General features: G+C 45.7%; 1 protein-coding gene across 1 annotated transcript in view; it reads left to right on the top strand.

Annotated features, from left to right (window-relative positions):
- Nucleotides 1-20,195, top strand: part of OTOA (otoancorin) — a 65,259-nt gene extending 45,064 nt beyond the window's left edge. Inside the window, exons 22-28 of the mRNA XM_047087777.1 lie at nucleotides 2,095-2,282; nucleotides 4,058-4,213; nucleotides 11,450-11,592; nucleotides 12,261-12,397; nucleotides 12,929-13,026; nucleotides 17,510-17,705; nucleotides 20,125-20,195. Of these exons, the coding sequence (XP_046943733.1) occupies nucleotides 2,095-2,282; nucleotides 4,058-4,213; nucleotides 11,450-11,592; nucleotides 12,261-12,397; nucleotides 12,929-13,026; nucleotides 17,510-17,705; nucleotides 20,125-20,195 (989 nt within the window). The remainder of the gene's footprint in view (nucleotides 1-2,094; nucleotides 2,283-4,057; nucleotides 4,214-11,449; nucleotides 11,593-12,260; nucleotides 12,398-12,928; nucleotides 13,027-17,509; nucleotides 17,706-20,124) is intronic.
- The last annotated feature ends 1,227 nt before the right edge of the window (nucleotides 20,196-21,422 follow it).

The following is a 21,422-nucleotide window of genomic DNA, read 5'->3' as shown; positions in this document are numbered from 1 at the left end:
ACTCTTACGGGCAAATAGAAGTGTAACAGGAACGAGAAGGGATGGAAAATGAGAGGCCAGTGTGGCTGGAGCACACGAGAGGCAAGGCCACGTGGGGCCATATAAAGGAAGTCCTAAGGACTTTGTCTTTGTCCTTGGGTTGGGGTGTCATGGGGGAATCGAGCAAGGAAGTGTCACAGTCTGATGTAGGTTTACCTCGGGTAGTCCTCTCTCCGTGCCCTGTCTCACCTCACCTCTGTACTATGATGTGGGTGCTGTGCTTGCTCCCATTTTCTTGACATGGGAAACTGAGGTTTAGAGGGGATTAAGAGACTTGGCCAAAGTCACTGAGTGAGTAATGGCAGCTCTTGGATTCGTACCCAGAGCCGGTGGTGATCTCCATTAGCTCCTCCTGCCCTCACGACCTAGCAGTGCCCTTGTCAGATGGCAGTGCTCCTACTCTGTGCATGTGGGTGTGCGAATGTCTTACCTTCACATGCTGGGGAGGAGCCTCTGTTACCAGCACACCATTGGGATTTTCTTTAGTGGTCTGGGTATTAGTTACTGCCAGGCTTATAGTAATTAATGGATTAGCAGACTTACAACTTGGTTTCATTTTAGTTAATTTATATGTATGTGTTGATTCATTCAACAAATATTTGCCAAACACCTACTATGTGCCGGGCCTGGAACACAGCAGTGATAATACCGAGTCCCTGCTGCACTATTTAACCATTCTGTTCCTCTCTAATTCTGTATCACTGGATCCTGTTTTCCTGGGAAAGTGGGGTGGAGTGGGGGAGTCTAGGAAGGAGGTGTCTTTTGTGATAAAGATGCTTGAGGACCACACGTGGTGCCCTTGATCTGGTCTGATTTCCCCTCTTGACCAGAGTCCAGTGAGTTGCCATTGGTAAGGGAATGGCCACAGAGCTTGGGAATGCCCTGGCCCAGGTGGTGCTGGTGAGTCTGCGAGCCTCAGGGATAGACAGCTGCTAAGACAGGAAAGCCAAGATTGCTGTCAAGATAAGGAGCCCTGGTGGCTCTGGGTGGCTCAGTCGGTTGGGTGTCCCACTCTGGATTTCAGCTCGGGTCATGGTCTCACAGTTCATGGCTTTGAGCCCCTCATTGGACTTGCTGCTGGTAGTGTGGAGCCTGCTTCAGATTCTCTCTCTCTTGCTCCATCCCTCTCCACCTCACTGTGTTTCTCAAAGTAAATGAATAAACTTAAAAAAAAAAAAAAAGAGAGAGAGAGAGAGAGAGAGATGGTATCCTTAAAAAAAAAAAAAAAAGACAAGGAGCGTTTGGTTTTCTCCCAGGTTGGGCATATCTGGGAGAAACATTTCGTTTGCGTGTTGATGATGTGAGCTCATTTGACCAGGTGAGGTTCAACTTATTCCGAGACTGAAATGGACGGGTTTCTCCTGTTGCGAAGAAAACGCAACAGGTCCATTTCTCCTCTCCCTGAGGCAGTGGGAAGGCCATAGCCTCCACGATGATTTTCACGGACGGCACGTCATTCATCCTCCCTTCCCACACCAAGAACTGAATGCTCCTTCCTCGTAATTCTGGGAGCTTTAACTCTGGGTTGCAAACTCAAATGTATGCAGGGGGGCTGCGGGTACATAGCTAATAAAGATAGCTAACACGTATTGAGCACTTACTGTATACCTGGCATTGTTCTAAGTGCCTCAGATGTAATAATACATTTAGCCTTCACAGAAGTTCCATGAGGTAATTTTATCCTTATTTTATCGACGAGGGAACTGAGGCAGACAGGGGTTATATAGTTTTGGATTTGAATCTGAAGCCAGAACTGTTCACCACCGGCTCCTACTGTCCTCCAGGCAATTTGGAGCCCCAGTGAAACGTTGCAGAGCTCCTACGGTGTGCGTGTGGTGTGCAAAAAGTTGGCATTTCCGCACTTTCATTACCAGGTAATTAGCAAGAAGTGCCAGAAGTGGGATTCAGGCTGCTCCATGCGTCCCTGCTCTCAGCGTCGACGCTAAGCTGCCTCTCGTGCATAAATCCAACTGGAGAAGGTTACTCGTTTGAATAAAGAAACAGACTAACGTGCCTGAAGCCCTCTTTCTTCTTCTGTTCCTCCCCATTCTTCAGGTTGCCATGGAGTCGTGGCTCCTTCCTCTGGTGACATCTTCACGCTGGCTGAAGCCAATGCCTGCTGGGCCCCCGAGGACCTGCTCTGCATGGAGGAGCACACGTTCATCAGGAACGTGGAACTTCTGGGGGCTGTCAGGGGTTTCGACCAACCTCAGCTGATGACCCTGAAGGAGAAGGCAGTACAGGTAAAGCCCACGTCAGGGTGGGAGCTTTCAACAGAGAGAAAACCCCAGAAGGACGGTCCCAGCGTTTCTGTGGGCAGAGCCCACCCCAGGGGGTTTTCACTTGGTGTTACCGTGTTGCAGTTTCTCCGGATGAACCCAGTGCCGTAGGCGTGCTCTTCGCATCTGACAAATTTCTAGTTCCTCTCTCTTAGGGCTGTGGCAGAGAACAGACATGTGTCTTGGCATCTAATGGATGTTCAGTAAAAAGTTCTGTGGATGTTCTGGTGCCTCTGACTGAGACGGTTTCCGGGAACTGTGCCTTTTCTTTCTCCACATGGAGGACCTCAGTTGCTGCTTACAGCAGGTTTTCTCGGAGGCTGTTGCGATTTTGTCGGAAAACATAGCAGAAAAAAGTGAAAAGAAGACTAGAAGTCATTTTTCATCTTTATAAAAGGGTCCCTTTGAGTGGCTCATTTCAGCCATTAGGATAGTTGTGGAATATATCTAGCTACCCTTGTGGGGTTAAGGCATTAAATTTCTTAAAATTATATTTATAACTCTTTTTTATATAGATGACCCAAGTTTATTGTAGAAAGGTGGGAAAATAATAAAAAAGAAAATCGGTCATAATCTTCTACCTAGAGATAAGCACTGTTAACATTTTGGTATATTCACCTGAAGCTCCCCAGACTTCTGTATATGTGTATAAAATATATTTATATATTTCATGCGTGTATCTCATGTATACTTACACATATATGTTTCAAAAATAGTATCATGCTCACCCACTATTCAATAACTTGCTGTCCACACCCAACAGTATAAATGCATATTTTTCTTTATCAGAAATATAAATTTATATCAGCATTTTAAATAGCTATATAATATTTCATTTTATGGCTGGTCCTTTTTTTTCCTGGTCCTCATTTATTTAGCAAATTGGTAGACTTTTAGATTGCTTATATTTTTTTAATGCCTCAAAGTATGTATTTGTACATATTTCTTTGGATACTTGTCTCATTATTTACTTAGGATAAATTCCTAAGGTGGAATTTTGGGGTCAAAGAGTGTAAATATTTGAAAAGCTATTGATACATATGACCAAATTCCTCTCCAAAAAGTACATACCATTTATTTTCTCAACATCCACAAATGAGGGTATCCTTTATCCCATATCTCTTCAACACCATAAATGATCATTCTGTTTATTCCTTGTCAATATGATCAGCTAACATGGTATTCTTTGATTGTTGTTAATGTACAATTTAAAAAGTTATAACTAAGACTGAACTTTTTTCCATGTTTCTTCTTTTGTGAATTTCTTATTCATGTCTTTTTTTTTTCGAAAATCAGTAAAACTTTGCTTCTGTTCTTTCACCATTAACAGAAAAGTAGGGAAAGCAAAAATGTTTGTGTTTACAAGATAAATGGCCTCTTTACCCAGAAAACATCAAACCCTCAAACTACAACAGGGAAGATAAGAGCACCCTCCCCCACTTCCCCTGAGCTGTCTTTGTCATCTTAGACAAAGCCTTAGTCCACTGGCCAGGGACCCTAGATGTGGCCAATTCAAGACGAGGGCCAAGAAATCAGACCAGTCCATTCCTATGATACAAAGTTGTTCTGTTCATGTCTTTTGCATATATATATTTAAGTAAAAACAAGTGTAGTCATATTTTTCTTGTTGATTTTTAAGAGAATTTTATATATTAAAGAGATTTACCCTGTGTCTGTTTAAAATACTATTGGGAATGGTCAGTCTAATCTGGATTTTTTTTTTTTTTTTTGGCTTGAAGTTTTGGGACATGCCTTCTTACTGGAAAGAGTACCATATTGTCTCCCTGGGGCGCATTGCTCTGGCTCTTAATGAGAGTGAGCTGGAGCAGCTGGATCTCAGCTCCATTGACACTGTGGCTTCCCTCAGCCAGCAGACAGAATGGACCCCAGGACAGGTAGGTAGATATTGCTGGATCTTTGAAATATCCCATTTTGGTCTTAATTTTCTGTATATTTTCCTTTATATCTTGAACATACAGTATTTATAATAACTGTTTTAAAATCTTTGCTGCCAGGGGTGCCTAGGTGGCTGGGTCAGTTAAGCGTCTGACTTCAGCTCAGGTATGATCTCACGGTTTATGGGTTTGAGCCCCATGTTGGGCTCTGTGCTGACAGCTCAGAGCCTAAAGCCTGCTTCGGATTCTGTGTCTCCCTCTTTCTCTGTGTCTCCCTTGTTCTCTCTCTCTCTCTCTCTCTCTCTGAAAAATAAATAAACATTAAAAAAAATTTAGGGACGCCAGTATGGCTCAGTCAGTTGGGCATCTGATTTTGGCTCGGGTCATGATCTCACGGTCTGTGAGTTCGAGCCCCATGTTGTGCTCTGTGCTGACAGCTCAGAGACTGGAGCCTGCTTTGGATTCGGTGTCTCCCTCTCTCTCTGCCCCTCCCCTGCTCACACTCTGTCTCTGTCAAAAATAAATAAATGTTAAAAAAAATTTTTTTTTAAATAAAAAAAATTTTTAAATCTTTGCTGCTAAATTTCCATCATCAGTCATTTCTGAGTTTGTTTCTATGGGCTAATTTTTCTCCTAGTTATGGGTCATGTATAGGTCATGGCTAGTAATTTTGACTGACTGATAGGCATTGTGAATTTTGTCTTTTTGAGTGCTTGATTTAGTTATACTCCTTTGAAGAGTATTTGGCTTTGTTCCGACATACATTTAAATTACTTTCAAATCAGTTTGGTCCTTCTCAGGCTTCTTTTTGAGTGTAATTAGGGTGAGTCCAGAGTGACCTTAATTCTATAGTTAATTTGTCCCCATTACTCAGACATGATTCTTCTGGGGTCTCTGTCTAATGTGTATGTATTTCAAGACCTTTCTGCTTTGGCTGGTGGGAATGTGTGTTCTCTTTCTAACTCCATACGAGCTCTGAGAATTGTTCAGCCTGCTGCTTTCTGATGCCTCTTCCTGGTATTTATGTGGATTTCACTTCCGGCCTGTGTAGATAGGTCAGTACTGAGCCAGACCGGAGAAGACCTCTCTCTCTTCTGTGAAGTTTCTCTTCTGGTGTTCTGTCTCTCTCTCTGAACTTTCTTATTTTCCAGTACTTTCCCCCACAAATTACTGGTGCCCTGGCCTCCCTGACCTTGGATCTCTGTATTTCCAACTCAGATGGACCACTGGGGCTTTGGGGTCCCTTCCCTGCTCCCTGGACTGCAAGCTGCTTCTGGGCCATAAGCAAGGGTGATTTTCGGACTCTTCTTATTCATTTTCCCTCTTTCAGGATTATAGTCCTATGTTCTCCGTTGTTCAGTGTCTGAATACAATTGTTTCTGTATTTTGTTCAGTGTTCTCATTGTTTATGGTGGGAGGGTGATTCCTGTGTCACTTAATCCTTCATGGTTTAAAGAAGAACTCCCCAGAATTTAATTACTTCAACTGGGAGGGAAGTTAACCCACTGGATTGCTAGAAAGGGGAGTCTTAGCTGCTTTGTGGTATCTTCATTCTCAGGCAACCCTCCCTCAGTGGTCATTTTCAACACCAGGTTTATATATTATCTACTTAGTAACCCCATAAAAAGAGTGCCTTTTTTGCATTAATTTTTTTTACATTTTTTTAATGTTTATTTTTGAGAGAGAGAGAGAGACAGAGACAGAGCACGAGTGGGGGAGGGGCAGAGAGAGAGGGAGACACAGAATCTGAAGCAGGTTCCAGCTCTGAGTTGTCAGCATAGAGCCCGACATGGGGCTCAAACCCATGGACTGGAACATCAATACCTGAGCCAAAGTTGGACACCTAACCGACTGAGCCGCCCAGGCGCCCCTTTTCGCACTAATTTTTGAAAAAGTTGCAGCATTGGCTGTAATTGCCCACTGCAAACCATCACTGTAGTCAGGAGTAGAGCAAGTTGGGTGGCCAGGCATGTGTCAGGGAGCGGAGTCCGTCTCAACATGACCCTGTGAACTGACAGTGGAGAATGGGAATGTGGGGGCTGCCTAAAGGCCCCCAAAGACATCTATGCCCCAATCCCTGGAACCTTGGAAGATGTTCCCTTATATGGCAAAAGAGATTTTTCAGAGATGATTAATTTGAGGATTTTGAGGTGGGAAGATTCTCCTGATGAGCCCGATGTAATCACAAGGATCCTTATGAGAAGGAGGCAGGAGGCCACAGATACACAAGGACACAGAGAAAGATTCGAAGGCCCCAGGCTGCTGGTTCTGAAGAGGGAGGGTGCAGCTACAGGCACCCTGTGGAAGCCAGAAGAGGCAAGGAAACAACATTCTCTCCAGTTTCCGGGAGGAACACACCCTGCCGACCCATTTTAGGACTTAGGGCCTCCGGAAACGTAAGAGAATACATTTGTGTGAAACCACTGACTCTGTGGCAATTTGTTACAGCAGCAAGAGGAAACAAATACAGGGGGGTTCACCAAAGGAAAAGCATGGTGTTCTCAAACACAGCCGGGACGGGTGCTGGGCAGGCAAAACCACTGCATGTCCCCCAGTTGTGTGAGCTTTTTGGAATCAGGATTCCAGGATTCCAGGCAGCCATTCCACAGCCATAGCTCTGAGGGTTACACCAGTCAATACATGGGAAACATTTTTTTTTTTTTAACGTTTATTTATTTTTGAGACAGAGAGAGACAGAGCATGAACGGGGGAGGGTCACAGAGAGAGGGAGACACAGAATCTGAAACAGGCTCCAGGCTCTGAGCTGTCAGCACAGAGCCTGACGCGGGGCTCGAACTCACTGACCGCGAGATCGTGACCTGAGCCGAAGTCGGACGCTTAACCGACCGAGCCACCCAGGCGCCCCAATACATGGGAAACATTTTGAACAATGCCTGGCACATAGTGTTCAGTAAAAAGTACTTTTTTTTTAAATTTTTTTTTAACGTTTATTTATTTTTGAGACAGAGAGAGACAGAGCATGAACGGAGGAGGGGCAGAGAGAGAGGGAGGCACAGAATCGGAAGCAGGCTCCAGGCTCTGAGCCATCAGCCCAGAGCCCGATGCAGGGCTCGAACTCACGGAACGTGAGATCGTGACCTGAGCTGAAGTCGGAGGCTTAACCGACTGAGCCACCCAGGCGCCCCTATACTTTTTTTTTTTAATGTTTATGTATTTATTTTGAGAGAGAGTGAACGTGAACAAGGGAGGGGCAGAGAGAGGGGGAGAGAGAGAATGCCAAGCAGGCTCTGCACTGTCATGGGGCTCGAACCCCGGAACTGTGAGATCATGACTTGAGTCAAAATCAAGAGTCAGACACTTAACCGACTAAGCCACCCAGGCGGCCCAGAAAGTAATTGTTTTCATTGTCATGGCCATCATCATCATCATCATCACCACACTTCCTCTCTCTGGAAGTTTAAAAGTTGCCTCAAAAAAAGAAAAGAAAAAAATAAGTTGCCTCATTTCCAAGATGGTCTAAACCAAGCAATTGGAGGTTCCTTCTATCCTGACATTCCATAATGACTGGTTTTGACTGGTTTGGGAAGTGCCACCTCAGCCTTCAGATATTAAAATCCTTCTGTTTACAGTCCTGGAGAAAACAAATATATATCCAACTTAGAAACTAGAGTATCTCTTTCCCTTTGCACCAGTTTTAATTCCCATGGATGCCAGTGAGATTTATCAATATGTTTGAAGAGGATATGAAAACCTAACATTTGCATAGATCATTTGCAGTCAGTCCCTCAACTTTCGCTCCCAATCAAACCCTTAAATGCATGCTTCTAGATTAATAGACAGACCTGGCGGAACTACATTAACAGAGTTCAGTTTAAAAACCAATATAAGGGGGGGAGGAAACTATTAGAGAAGCCAGAGGGATGAACAGGGAGATTGAAATCTTAGAGCTATTCATTTTTCAGAGGGTTAATATTGCCTCAAAGTGTTAGTATTAATTGTCTGGGAATCATTACAGATACACTGGTCCAGTCATTCAAGTAAATATATTTTGGCTTATCACCTCGCAAGCTGAGCTTGCGTTTTCCGGGTTCCAGCGGTGAGGACAATTTAATACCGCGTCCTCAAAGTAATTTTATTTGAATTGTATTTTTGCGCTTTCATTTTAAAATGGGCACGCCTGATAGTTGAGGAGCACACATCATTATGAGTCATCTAGTGAAACCTGATTTGGGAAGCCTTGATAGGAAACGTTCAAAAGCTACCTCGAATCTCTATGTTCTCGTCATACTCAGACATCTTCACAGGCTACGAGTACAGGCTCTGGAGTCAGACTGTGAGCTTTGTAATCACTGAGGGACGTTTCATGGAGAACCTGATCAGTCTGATTTGCAGGAACATGGGAAATTTTCCTGAAGCCAGTCCATGTGAAGGCAGCAATCCAATGCCATTTCTTTTGTTTTTGTTTTTGTTTTTGACATTTTTAAATGCTTTTTTTTTTTATTTGTATTTGAGAGAGAGAGAGAGACAGAGTGCAAGCAGGGGAGGGGGCAGAGAGAAGGGGGCAGAGAGAAGGAGACACAGAATCCGAAGCCGGCTCCAGGCTCTGAGCTGTCAGCATAGAGCCCGACTTGGGGCTCAAACTCACAGACCATGAGATCATGACCACAGCTGAAGTTGGACGCTTAACCGACTGAGCCACCAGGCGCCCCAATCCAATGCCATTTCAAAGGGGGTACCTATTGCCTACAACTTCTGTAGATCACTCACTCAGATATTCATTCATTCATTTAAAAAGTACTTACTGAACCAAACTGTGTGCCAGGCGTTGTACCAAGCAGTAGGGATTCAATAGTTAGCTGGATATTCTGTGTGTCTTGGGATTCTACGGTGGCACAGACAAAAAAGTGAGCACAGTGACAAACGTTTTAAAATTGTGATACTTGATGGAGCACCTGGGTGGCTCAGTTAGTTAAGCGTCTGACTTTGGTCCTAATCTCCTGGTTCGTGGGTTTGAGCCCCATGTCAGGCTCAGCACTGATAGCTCAGAGCCTGGAGCCTGCTTCAGATTCTGTGTCTCCCTTTCTTTCTGCCCCTTCCCTGCTTGTGTACTCTCACTCTCTCTCTCTCTCTCTCTCTCTCTCAAAAATAAAATAAACATTAAAAAAATAAAATGACGATAATTGATAACAGAAAATGGGCAAGGTGCTCATAGAAATAGTCAAGGAAGGAGGCTATTTAAGATAGGTGAATCAGGGGAAGAGGTAGCGTGTAAGCAGACCTGAGGAGGGGTGCCTGGGTGGCTCAATGGGTTAAGCGTCCAACTCTTGATTTCAGCTCACGTCATGATCTTGGGGTTTGTGGGTTTCAGCCCTGTGCTGAACACAGAGCCTGCTTGGGATTCTCTCTCTCCCTCTCTCTCTGCCCCTTCTCAGCTCGCGCTTTCTCTGTCTCTCTCAAAATAAATGAAGTAAATAAACAGACCTGAGGAATGGGGAGGCAGCAGACATGAAAAGTAGAAACCAGTGCAACATTTCACAGTCTTTGTCACTTTCTCTTAAACTGTAATGATTCTTATTGTGTGATAAGGATGAACTAACTATTCTTATTGTGTGATAGGGATGAATTAAAAAGGGATGGCGGGGGTGTCTGGGTGGCTCAGTTGGTTAAGTGTCCAACTCATGATCTCAGCTCAGGTGTTGATCTCAGGGTCGTGAGTTCAAGCTCTACATTGGGCTCCAGGCTGGGTGTGAAGTCTACTTTAAAAAGAAGTAAAAGTAAAGGAGATGGGAAGACTCACTATATCCGTGTGACCCTCACTCCCGTTCAGATGTTTGTCCTTGGATGTCTCCTCCCTTTCTTTGCCTTGGGAGCTCTTGTCCTCTTGTAATCTTTTGCACCTGCCCCTATGAGCACTGAGGGATCCAGACTTTATTATACAGAGAATCTCCAAAGGCTTGACTTGAATCCTTCCTCAGGTCTGACATAAGTAGATCAAATGAATCAGGGTTCATTTAGTTACAAGTGGCAGAAAAAACAACCCAAAGTGGCTTGACCAAGCAAAGGAATTTATTGGCTCCCTTAACTGAAAAGTTCAGGTAAAGAGTTCAGGTATGGCTGGATTCTGAGTCTTCAACACTATTGTAAAGAATCTGTCTCTCACCATCTTTTGACCCTACTTTCCTTTGCGTTGGCTTCAGTCAGAGGCAGGTTCTTTCCATGCAGTGAATTCTAGCAGGTTCAGGTGTTTATCCTTCCAAGGTCAGTCCAGAGAAAGACTGTCTTATTCCTCTATTTCAATTAGGACATCCCTAATTATTCCAGCTAACGTCCTGGTTGGTTTCGACTGGATCACATGCCCAGTCTAGAACAAATCATGGCAGCCAAGCTGAGGGAAAACTTGACTAGTCGGGACTGGGCCATAGCATCACTTCTGGAACTCAGCAGGCAGTTACTCCAGCTGAACCACATGAAGTAAGAGTGTGGGAGGGGTGGCTCTCCAGGGAAAGTCGTGCACAATGAATGGCTACTGTGGAAGAATTTCAGGGAACCCTACACATCCACACCAACCCCCTTGAATCAAAGCTCACTGAAGAGATTCCTCTGTGATTTTCTACACCAAAGCATTTGATATACTACTCTCTGGAATTGAAGAGAGAAGGACAAACCTATTTCTGTAGGACTTTAGAGAAAGAAAAATTCACTGTGGCCAAGATAGTCAGGGAAGACTTCATGAAGAAAGTGACATTTGACTTGAACCACTGCCCCTCCACCCCCCCACCGTCCCGCCCAAATAAGAAGCTGGTTGGATTATAACATTTGGGGATGCAGGAAGTACATTTCAGATGGAGGGAATGATTTGAGCAAAGGCAAAGGAGCAGAATATTACAAGGTTTGTGAGACAGTGCTGGAAACATGCTGGAAAAGTTTGGATTCTGACACAGGAGAACTTATGTGAGCAAACTATCTGAAGGTCATGAGTGACTGAGGAAAATACGCCAGCAGACACAGACACAGGCACAGGACACAGTTCCTTTCATGCTGGTGAAGGATACAAGAATTTCACTGCCAGAACACACCTCCCTGGATCAGGGGACACACTCAATGGAAGCAGCACCTCAGGGACACGAACATGGAGGCGGTGGCTAGGATGCTTCGGAATGGGAGTGTGTCCAGAGGAGTACGGGTGGGGGGCTGGTCCAGAGGCTACTGATCTAGCTCTGTTATTCCCTCCTAGTCTCTGGATGGTTCATCTTTATTCTTCCTTATGTTTTATAGGCTAAATCCATTCTGCAAGGATTCCTGGAGGATGCAGGCTATCGTATCCAGGATCTGAAGAGTTTCCACTTAGTAGGACTTGGTACAACCTTGTGTGCTATGAACATCACTGAAGTCTCACTTATAAAAATCTCAGAATTCAGGTAACCAAACCAGTTGTGTGCACAATGGCAAATGATTGACCAGCTCATGCATCCAGCAACATGTTCTCCGCTTCCTGATGCGTTGCCGCCTTTCTGGGCTAAGATAAGGAGTGGAGTAAGCTGGATCCTTTCTGGATGCTGAGCCTACCTACCTTCTTTTTTTTTTTTTTAATGTTTGTTATTTATTTGAGAGAGAGCAAGCATGGGAAGGGCAGAGAGAGAATCCCAAGCAGGCCCCATGCTGTCAGCACAGAGCCTGACGCAGGGCTTGATCCCACGAACCATGAGATCATCATGACCTGAGCCGAAACCAAGAGTCAGATGCTTATTTTTTTTTTTTAATTTTTTTTCAACGTTTTTTATTTATTTTTGGGACAGAGAGAGACAGAGCATGAACGGGGGAGGGGCAGAGAGAAGGGAGACACAGAATCGGAAACAGGCTCCAGGCTCTGAGCCATCAGCCCAGAGCCTGACGCGGGGCTCGAACTCACGGACCGCGAGATCGTGACCTGGCTGAAGTCGGACGCTCAACCGACTGCGCCACCCAGGCGCCCCAGTCAGATGCTTATTAACTGAGCCGCTCAGGCCCCGAGCCTGCCTACTTTCTGCACACCAGTTGTGTCTGAAGAGTCTCCCAGGCTCACACTATATTCTTCCCTCTTAATTAGGGTGGTGGTGGCCAGAATCGGAACCCTGCTCTGCAGCCCCCATGTCTTGGCCGAGTTTAAGAGGAAGGCAGAAGTTGTATTTGGGGATCCCGCCAAGTGGTCCGGCCCTGTCTTGCAGGAGCTCGGGACCATTGCAGGTAAGAGGCACCTTGAGCATGCCTTCTCTCCCTTTCCAACCTTTGTCCTGGGGACAAAAGCAAATAATAATAATAATAATAATAATAATAATAATAATAATAATAGAATCCTTGGCTGTGTGTAGTGAACATCTCTAAGGTTACAGTGGAACCTAGATTCATGACTTGAAGGTGCAGAGGGTGGGGTCTACAAATCTCCCCTTGGTGATTCCTGTGCTCACTAAAGCGGTTTAGGATGTGATTTAATTGGCTCCTAACTAGTTTCATACACAATCTGAAATTGCCTAAAGTTCCTTCTGGGCATACATTTCTTTGTAGGAGACCAATCAGGGCTGCTATGACCCACTTTTTTTTTTTTTTTTTTTGAGTTGATTAAGGAACTTGATTCTCCAGTGTGATTTTTCAGGGCCTTTGGTAAGGAATGCGGCTTGCCGAGAACAGACAGATCTGTACATTAGGCAGCACCATTAATAAAACGAGTAGAGTTCTGATGGCTGGATCTAAACCCTCCTGATTCCTTTTCCTCCTCAGCTGGATTAACTAAGGAAGAGCTCCCAATGCTGGACAAGGATTTGATGCCGTATTTCCAGCCATCAGCAATCAAATGCCTTCCTGATGAGATATTCAAAGTAGGTACCCGGTTCTTCAAGGAGAATAGGAGCTTGACCCCATTTCAAATCACATAGGGGAACAGATGGCAGGCCTCGGATTCTAGAGGCTTGCAACCAGCCTTCTCGGAAAGGGCCAGGGGGGAGCTGCATGCCAACAATGAATGGGTCACATGATAATTCTGCGTTAAAATTTTTTTTTCTTAAAACTTTAATTTATGTTTTAATTGTAGTTATTTTTATGGTTGTCTTCCCTTCATAGCAGGTGGTATTGATTTTCTATTTAGATGGTAGGACAGGTTCATATTTCTTTATCCAGAACCCTTGGGGACAGATATATTTCAGAGTTCAGAATTTTCCAGATTATAAAAAGATCACTCTGTGAATCTACAGTATGTAACTTAACACCCCCAGCAGTGTCTGGGGAAGCACCTTACGCATTAATATTTCTGTGAAGTAATCAATGACGTCACATTAATTGGAATAAATAGAGACTCTAAATGGCCTTCAATCAATTCAGGTTTTGCAGGCAAAGAAGTTTGTCTTAAACTTTGGAAAACACTTTCAGCTTTGAGACGTTTCTGGATTTCAGAATTGCCAATGAGGGATTGTAGACCTATATAACATTTCCTTATTATTTTTATTTTTTAAATTATTTATTTATTTATTTATTTATTTTTAATTTTTTTTTCAACGTTTATTTATTTTTAGGACAGAGAGAGACAGAGCATGAACGGGGGAGGGGCAGAGAGAGAGGGAGACACAGAATCGGAAACAGGCTCCAGGCTCTGAGCCATCAGCCCAGAGCCCGACGCGGGGCTCGAACTCACGGACCGCAAGATCGTGACCTGGCTGAAGTCGGACGCTTAACCGACTGCGCCACCCAGGCGCCCCTATTTATTTATTTTTAAAAATGGTTATTTACTTATTTTTGAGAGAGAGAGAGGTCGCAAGCTGGGGAGGGGCAGAGAGAGAGGGAGACAGAGAATCCCAAGCAGGCTCTGCATTGTCAACACAGAGCCCGATACGGGGCTTGAACTTACAAACTGTGAGATCATGACCTGAACTGCAATCAAGAATCGGATGCTTAACCAGCTGAGCTCCCAAGGTGCCCCATAACATTTCCCTTTTTTTCTTTTTTTTTTAATTTTCTTTTTTCTTTTTTAAAATTTACCTCCAAATTAGTTAGCATGGAGTGCAACAATGATTTCAGGAGTAGATTCCTTAGTGCCCCTTACCCACTTAGCCCAGCCCCCCTCCCACAACCCCTCCTGTAACCCTCAGTTTATTCTCCATATTTACAAGTCTCTTATGTTTTGTCCCCCTCCCTGTTTTTATAGTATTTTTGTTTCCCTTCCCTTATATTCGTCTGTTTTGTCTCTTAAAGTCCTCATATAAGTGAAGTCATAGGATTTTTGTCTTTCTCTGACTAATTTCACTTAGCATAATACCCTCCAGTTCCATCCACGTAGTTGCAAATGGCAAGATTTCATTCTTTTTTGATTGCCGAGTAATACTCCATTGCATATATATACCACATCTTCTTTATCCATTCATCCATGGATGGACATTTGGGCTCTTTCCATCCTTTGGCTACTGTTGATCATGCTGCTATAAACATGGGGGTGCACGTGTCCCTTCGAAACAGCACACCTGTATCCCTTGGATAAATGCCTAGTAGCGCAATTGCTGGGTTGTAGGGTAGTTCTATTTTTAGTTTTTTGAGGAAACTCCATACTGTTTTCCAGAGTGGCTGCACCAGCTTGTATTCCCACATAACATTTCCCTTTTAAATGAATTTAAGTAAAAATATTTTAGTTGGTTTAAGGAAAAGTGGTAAGAAAACATCAAAGGAGTATGTTAGCTAACGTGACAATAAATTATTAAGGGAAAAAAAAAGAAAACCTCAAAGGACAGGTGACGATGCAATGGAAAAAAATTGACAGGGTGGCATTGGGTCAACTGTAGTGGGGTAGTCAGTGAGGGGTCCTTGCTTCGTGTCCCCGTACAAGACTAGTGTTTGGTGGGGACGGTGTGCTCTGATAAGGAGTGGCCCTGGTACTCTTGCTTGCTGGGTAACTTGGAAATACATTCTGTCCACCACAACCATGTAAGACACACAAACGAGGCCGGACAGACTCCCGCGATGCCACATCACTGGTTCATTTCAAGACAGACGGCAGACCTTGAATGACTTCAGAAGACAGGACAGATGCCAGCACAGACAGTTCCCCAGCTGTTTCTGGGAGATAAATCGTAGTCCTTGAGGCTACAGAGCTTCCCCTCTGGGGGGCTCTGCATGGGATAGGCAGCTTGGTTCTGGATGTTGCACACTGCTGAGCACTTTCTCCTGGTCTTGTTTGGGATGCACTTTGTGGTTGCTTCCTTGTTTGGGTATTTATTTCAGAAATCCCTACTGACCACGCCCCTGTGGTGGGCTCCGGGAGAGATGCCCCTGGGGTGTAACCCAGTGCATGCTGGGCCTCAGAAGGTAACATGAAAGAGTGCAGTGGCCTGGGTGGAGTCCCAGGTGAACTGTGTAAACTTAGCCCTCTCTAAACGGGGAAGCTGCATCTCGTCTCTGGCACCTCAATGCAGTGTGACAATCTGGGATCACTATTACTGGATCTCCCTTTTTTTAAATTTTATTTTACAGATTCCAGAGGTCTCCATTTTCATGTGAAACCTCCTGATAATTAAATGTTGGCAACCACTTTTAAATTTATTTATTATTTTTTTTAAACAGAGTCCGGTAGGCCTAGAGATTCAGCCTGGCCTCTGGGCTGCAAGCCAGCCCCATCGGAAAGATAGATAATTTTCATAGTACAGACTCCATTAATGGTAGATGTAAGGTGTAAGCCAGAAGAGTACCTGTGTTGGGTGTGTCTGTGTGTCTGAGGGAGGAGGTGATGCTGACCTTGTGCGGCAGGTCAGCTAGGTCGGAGGGAGGAACGGTGTGGCACACGGAAGGGCAGGGCAAAGGTGCTCCCTCTCCTGAGGGCTACAAATACGGGCGCTCATTCTCCTGCAGTGAAGAGTCCTGGGGGGAGGCAGCTGCGGAGGTGGGCTTGGCCCAGAGTGTGAAGTCCCCATTGCCCCATTCAGGAGCCGGAACTGTGTCCTGAAAGCGGAGGGCAGGGAAGGGTTCCAAGCAGGGGAACAACACGATTCCAGGGAAGCATCTCCTTAGGGAATAAGAAGAGGGTGAAGGAAAGAAGAGGGGCGGGTGAGGGGGCATAACCCCTTTCCCAGAATCTTTGGGGTCCTTAGAAAATAAGCAACATAACTTTAAAAGCCCCTCTACAAATTCAGAATCCTGCCATCCCATCTCATTCCGGACCCACTGAAACTAGCCACCAAGTCCTCTGAGCTAGAAGCGACTTCAGAAAACATCTTCGTCAGGGTCCTCAAAGACCCTAGTGTCCTTGGCAGAATTTCCCACTTCCAGTGCCCATGGCAGACGTCACTTTCCTCCACTGAGCCCTCGCAGGACCCACCCGCATGGTGTGCAGGCAGTCATCAGAATCCACACAGGAGATGAGTTCTCTGTGCCATTCCACATCTAGTCTAGAGCCCAGAGAGGCTGTGAAACTTGCCTAAGGTCACACAGCAAGTATATGGCAGACATAGATACTAGCCATATGATACTGGCTGGGACACAGATTCAGATCTTTAGCCTTTAGGCTTGTGTTTTCTTCTCTAAATCAGTGTTTCTCAGGTGGGGGACCTGGAGCCTGGAGAAGGAGGTACCTTGCGCTGAATTAAACAACATTAAGTCACACAGTGAGAAAATCGTGACTCTCTTTTCAACTCTCTGTTAATGCTGATTACTTCAAGGAGGAAGTCTCAGTTTGAAGCTAAAACGTCTTTAACACCTCTATAACGCTTAAAGCCTCCTTTTTATTACATTTTAAGAGATGTGGGTTCAGAAATTGTTGGCCCACAACTCTAGCTAGAATTCAGGAAGGTTGTTTCATTTCTTTTGGCCTATTGTTAATGGTTACTGATGGCAAGTCACTCTGGTCTTCCATTTTTGGAAATTTCCACTTAAAATTTTCCATTTTATTTTATTTATTTATTTATTTTTATTTTATTTTTTTAAAATATTTATTTATTTTTGAGAGACAAAGTGAGACTGGGGGAGGGGCAGAGAGAGAGGGAGACACAGGATTGGGAACAGGCTCCAGGCTCTGAGCTGTCAGCACAGAGCCTGACGCGGGGCTCGAACCCACAGACTGTGAGATCATGACCTGAGCCGAAGTCGGACGCTCAACCGACTGAGCCACCCAGGCGCCCCAAAATTTTCCATTTTAAAAATAAATTTATTCTAGCAGTGAAAGAGCGAGGAGATTTTAGGGAAAGATCCTCAAGAGGAGCAGAAAGGGTACACGGGTGTGGCAAAGTTGTGCGCGGCCTTGGGCGGGTGACCGAGGTTTGGGAAACCCGCGGAGGGGACCCACTGAGGGCTCTGTCCCTCCCCCCCCCCCCCCCCATCCCGCTGCAGGAGCTGTCCGCGGAGCAGATAGCCTCCTTGGGTCCCGAGAACGCAGCGGCGGTGACTCCAGCCCAGCGCAGGCAGCTCAGCGTGTTGCAGCTGCAAAGCCTCCAGCGGGCGCTAGATGGCGCCAAGACTCGCTCCTGGCTGGACACGCCCCCGAGCGCCAGCCCCACCCGGACCGTCTCCTCAGCTTCTACTCTAGGTGAGTGGGACACTCTCCCTGGTCCTCCTTAGCCGTGTTCCCTGTTCTTGGGCGGGGACCTTCCTAAGATTAAAAGTGGGGTCTCTCACAGTCTTCTGAGACTCTGCATTCAGAGAAAAATCTAAAGTCCGTAGCAAGCGTCTGTAAATGACCCTCAACTCTGCCTGTACTTTGAAGTCACCTGGGGGAACTTAAAAAATTAAAAGAAAAAATTTTTAAGTTTATTTATTTAGAGAGAGAGGGAGAGAGAGAGAGAGTGAGAATGAGAATGAGAATCCCAGTCCCAAGCAGGCTCCACACTGCCAGCCCAGACCGGAGCCAAAAGCAGGAGTTGGACTCAACCTACTGAGCCACCCCAGGTGCCCTGGGGGAACTTTTAAAACAGCCAGTTTCTGGGACCCCATCCAGAACTCGTTGAATCAGAATCTCTCGAGTGTCAATGCATTTCACCGGTTCCTTTGCATCCTACCTCCTTCTCACTGAGCACTATTAATTAATAAATTCGACCAGTATATATTGGGCACCTACTATGCATCAGCCTGCAGCAGGGGCTGGGCATATGGGGGTGAGCAAGACAGGTGAGGCTGTCTTGTAAATGAACAAGATGATTTCACATCCAGGAAGACCAGGGAGGGAAGGAGGCAGAGGGAGGTGGTGGTGACTAGGGCTCAGCTGGGTTAAAGGGGTCAGGGATGTGTGGCTTTCCTTGCCTTTCTTTTCTCTTCCTTCCCCCTCAGTCTGTCACTTCTTTGTGGCCCCTCCTATCTTTAGTGAGCACCATCTCTGGACAAAGCATGGTGTTGGACTCTGGGGAGATAGCAGAGAGCAAGCCAGATGTGTTCTCCATGCTCACTGAGCTATCAGTTGAGTCTGGGGTTGAGGGAGGGCCTACGTAGCCAGGCGACCATGAGGCAGTATGACAGGTGCTGTGATGGGGAACACAGGCACTGAGGGAACACATGGGTGAAGCAGCTGACGTGGGCTTGGGGGGATCGGGGAGTGCCCATGGCAACCTCCCAAAGATGGTAATGTCTAAACTGGAGCCCAAGCTGGGGAGAAGATAGACTCGGCCCCATGGACAGTGTCCCAGGTAGAGGGAGCAGCGTCAGCAAATATCCAGGGAGTGAGGAGAACTTGGTGCTCAAAACCTCCACTCTGCCTTTTCCTGACCTGAATGTCTCCCTCCGTCTGCCCCAGCCTTCCCTTGGCGGGGGGATGGAGAACTGGGAGAATTCCCAATTTCTGCAACCACAAGTGGCCACAGACGGCACTCACAAACAGGAGCCATGACCTTTGATATACTACTATTATTTTTAAAACTTTTCATTGAAATAGAATATGCATACATTTAAAAATTACTTTTAAATATTGTGTTTTGTGTGTTTCATATAATACACACAAGAGTTAGTACACAGGGTTCAGAACAGGTAAGTAAGGTCTGACAAGGAATACAGTGAAATGTCTCCCTCTGTCTCCTGTCCCATCATCACCTTCCCTTCCCCAGAGGCAAGTGATGTTACCAGCTTCTTGTGTATCTGTCCAGAGATAGTCAGCCTGTGCATGTCCATAGATTATCTCTGCACTTTTATAAAGGGTAGTTGTACCCTTTGTTATGTATCTGTACATAGGAGCCCGGCAATGGTTGGTTTTCTAGTTGCATCATAACTGCATTTAACCAGATCTCTACAGACGGATAGGTCAGTGTTTTCTTTAAAAAAACAAAAACAAAAACAAAAACAACTTACAAACAAGGCTGCAAGGAATAACCTTTTATCCTTTGCATCTGTTCAAGTATATCTCCAGGATAAAGTCTTCAAAGTGGTATTGCTAGGTCAGAGGGTATGTACATTGGTAATTTTGACGGATATTGCAAAATCCCCTGTAGAGAGGCAGGACTAGTTTTTCCTTGAACCAACAGTGTCAGAAAGTGGTGTCCCTGTGGGACCTTAGATGCCCTACTCCTTGCATTCATCCCACAGGCCCTTCCTGAGGGGAAGACCCTTACTCTCTTGTTTCTTAAACTCGCTTCATTATCAGGACCACCTGGGAGGGATCCTTATACAGATTCCTGGGCCTCGTGTCAGACTTGCTCAATCACAATCTCCGGGGGGGAGGAGCCTGGGATTTGCATTTTTAACCATCTCCCCAGGCGACTCTTAGGATTAAGGCAGCCCTGGTACCAGCTGATTCACATAATGACATTGAATTCTCACTTCTCACTTCTCACTTCTCCGGCCGTGCATTCGGGTCATGATTCGGGTCACGTAAGAGAAAAGAGCAAACAAACCGCATTCCGGGGGGAGTCACGTGAATGGGCCAGAGGGAGACTCAGGGAACTGGGCATGATGCATCTGCCCACGACCACCCCTCCTCCCCCGCGGGTTGCTGAGGCCTCCTGTGCATCCCTGTTTCCTTTTAGGAGCCCCCAGCGCCTGGGGTCTTTGGCTCTGCTGTCCTTTGCTGGTTCTTATGGCCGAGACCATGTGGTGAGCAGCGTGTGTGCATCGCCCTTCAGTGCCCAAGCAGCCGGCCCAGGGTGTGTGGAAACAGAGGCACTTCAGACTGTGAGACCCCCTACCCCAATCCACAACCTCCGCTGGGGCGGGGAGACCCCAGGGCCTTGAAATTTCAAAGGCACCAAAAGGAAGAATAATTGTTAAAAATGATTTTAAAAGTTCTCCAGCTGGCTTGTGTCCTCAGCAGAGAGACGTTCTCTGCCCCGTTTCAGCCTCTCTTGCTTTCCAGCTTGGAGACAGAGAAGCTGTGGGTGGGAAGGGTGTTTTCTGTCAAGGGCATGAGGACCTGACGCCCGAGTTCCTGGCATCTCTCCCTGAAGAGAGGGCGGTAACTTGTGCGTAAGGAGTGGCGGGTGCTGGCAGTGGTACCATTTTATCCAGGGCCTGATCTGGCTTCTTCTCTGGCTTAATGTCTCTTCCTCGGAGCTATAGGCTACATTGGATTTCTCCTTCTTAGGTATTTAGCAGAGCCGAAATAAATGAATCCCTCAACAGAAGCCAATATTCCTGCCTGATTGCTGGGACTAATTGATGTTTTGGTGGGCATTGCATTGCCTGGAAATTAAAACATTTAACATGGCTCAACGTTAAATCAATTTTTAAATACATTTTCCAGATGCCTTCCATTTCTTTGGGAGTCAGCTGAATGAATGGCTGTGGAGTTATCCGTTAAGCTTTTAAAACAGTCCTTTTTTGACGAAGGTGGTGGCTCTTCCGGTTTTAAGTTGCCCTGGGCTTTGGGGATGGGTTGAAATAAAAAGGAAATACATAGTGCAAGTCAATCACCCATGTGATTATAGCACGGCAGGGCAAAGTCAGCCCACTGGCCCAATCCTTTTGGAGGCTGGGATGGAGTTACTTCTGGAAATTTGCAGGATGCTCTTGGCCTCGGGCTCAGGAAAGGGCAACGGCAGTGTGGTGTGCCACCTCCCAGGTGTTATGCCGTCTCAAAAATAGCAATCAGAGTCATTTCTCATGACATCCCTTAGGGAGCAAATTAGACATCCTGGGCACTTCTCTTCTGCCACCAGCACGCCCTGCGTTCTCTTCCTGGTCACGCATCCACAGTAGATGTCTCATCTGGAGATAGGAAGAAAAGCCTGCCTGAGTTTCCAAATATCTCTGGTGTTCCATAAGAGGTGGGTGGATTTTAAAAAGCAGCATGGGTAGGTGTTGTAGAGACTGGTGTATTTTCAGATGT

The sequence above is a fragment of the Lynx rufus genome, unplaced genomic scaffold (genome assembly GCF_022079265.1).
Source record: "Lynx rufus isolate CCGP_SWC_20201006 ecotype Redwood Valley unplaced genomic scaffold, mLynRuf1.p SCAF_23, whole genome shotgun sequence".
In the NCBI taxonomy this organism is placed as follows: Eukaryota; Metazoa; Chordata; class Mammalia; order Carnivora; family Felidae; genus Lynx; species Lynx rufus.
The sequence above is the reverse complement of the archived record's forward strand: the minus strand, read 5'-3'. Positions and strand labels throughout refer to the sequence as shown.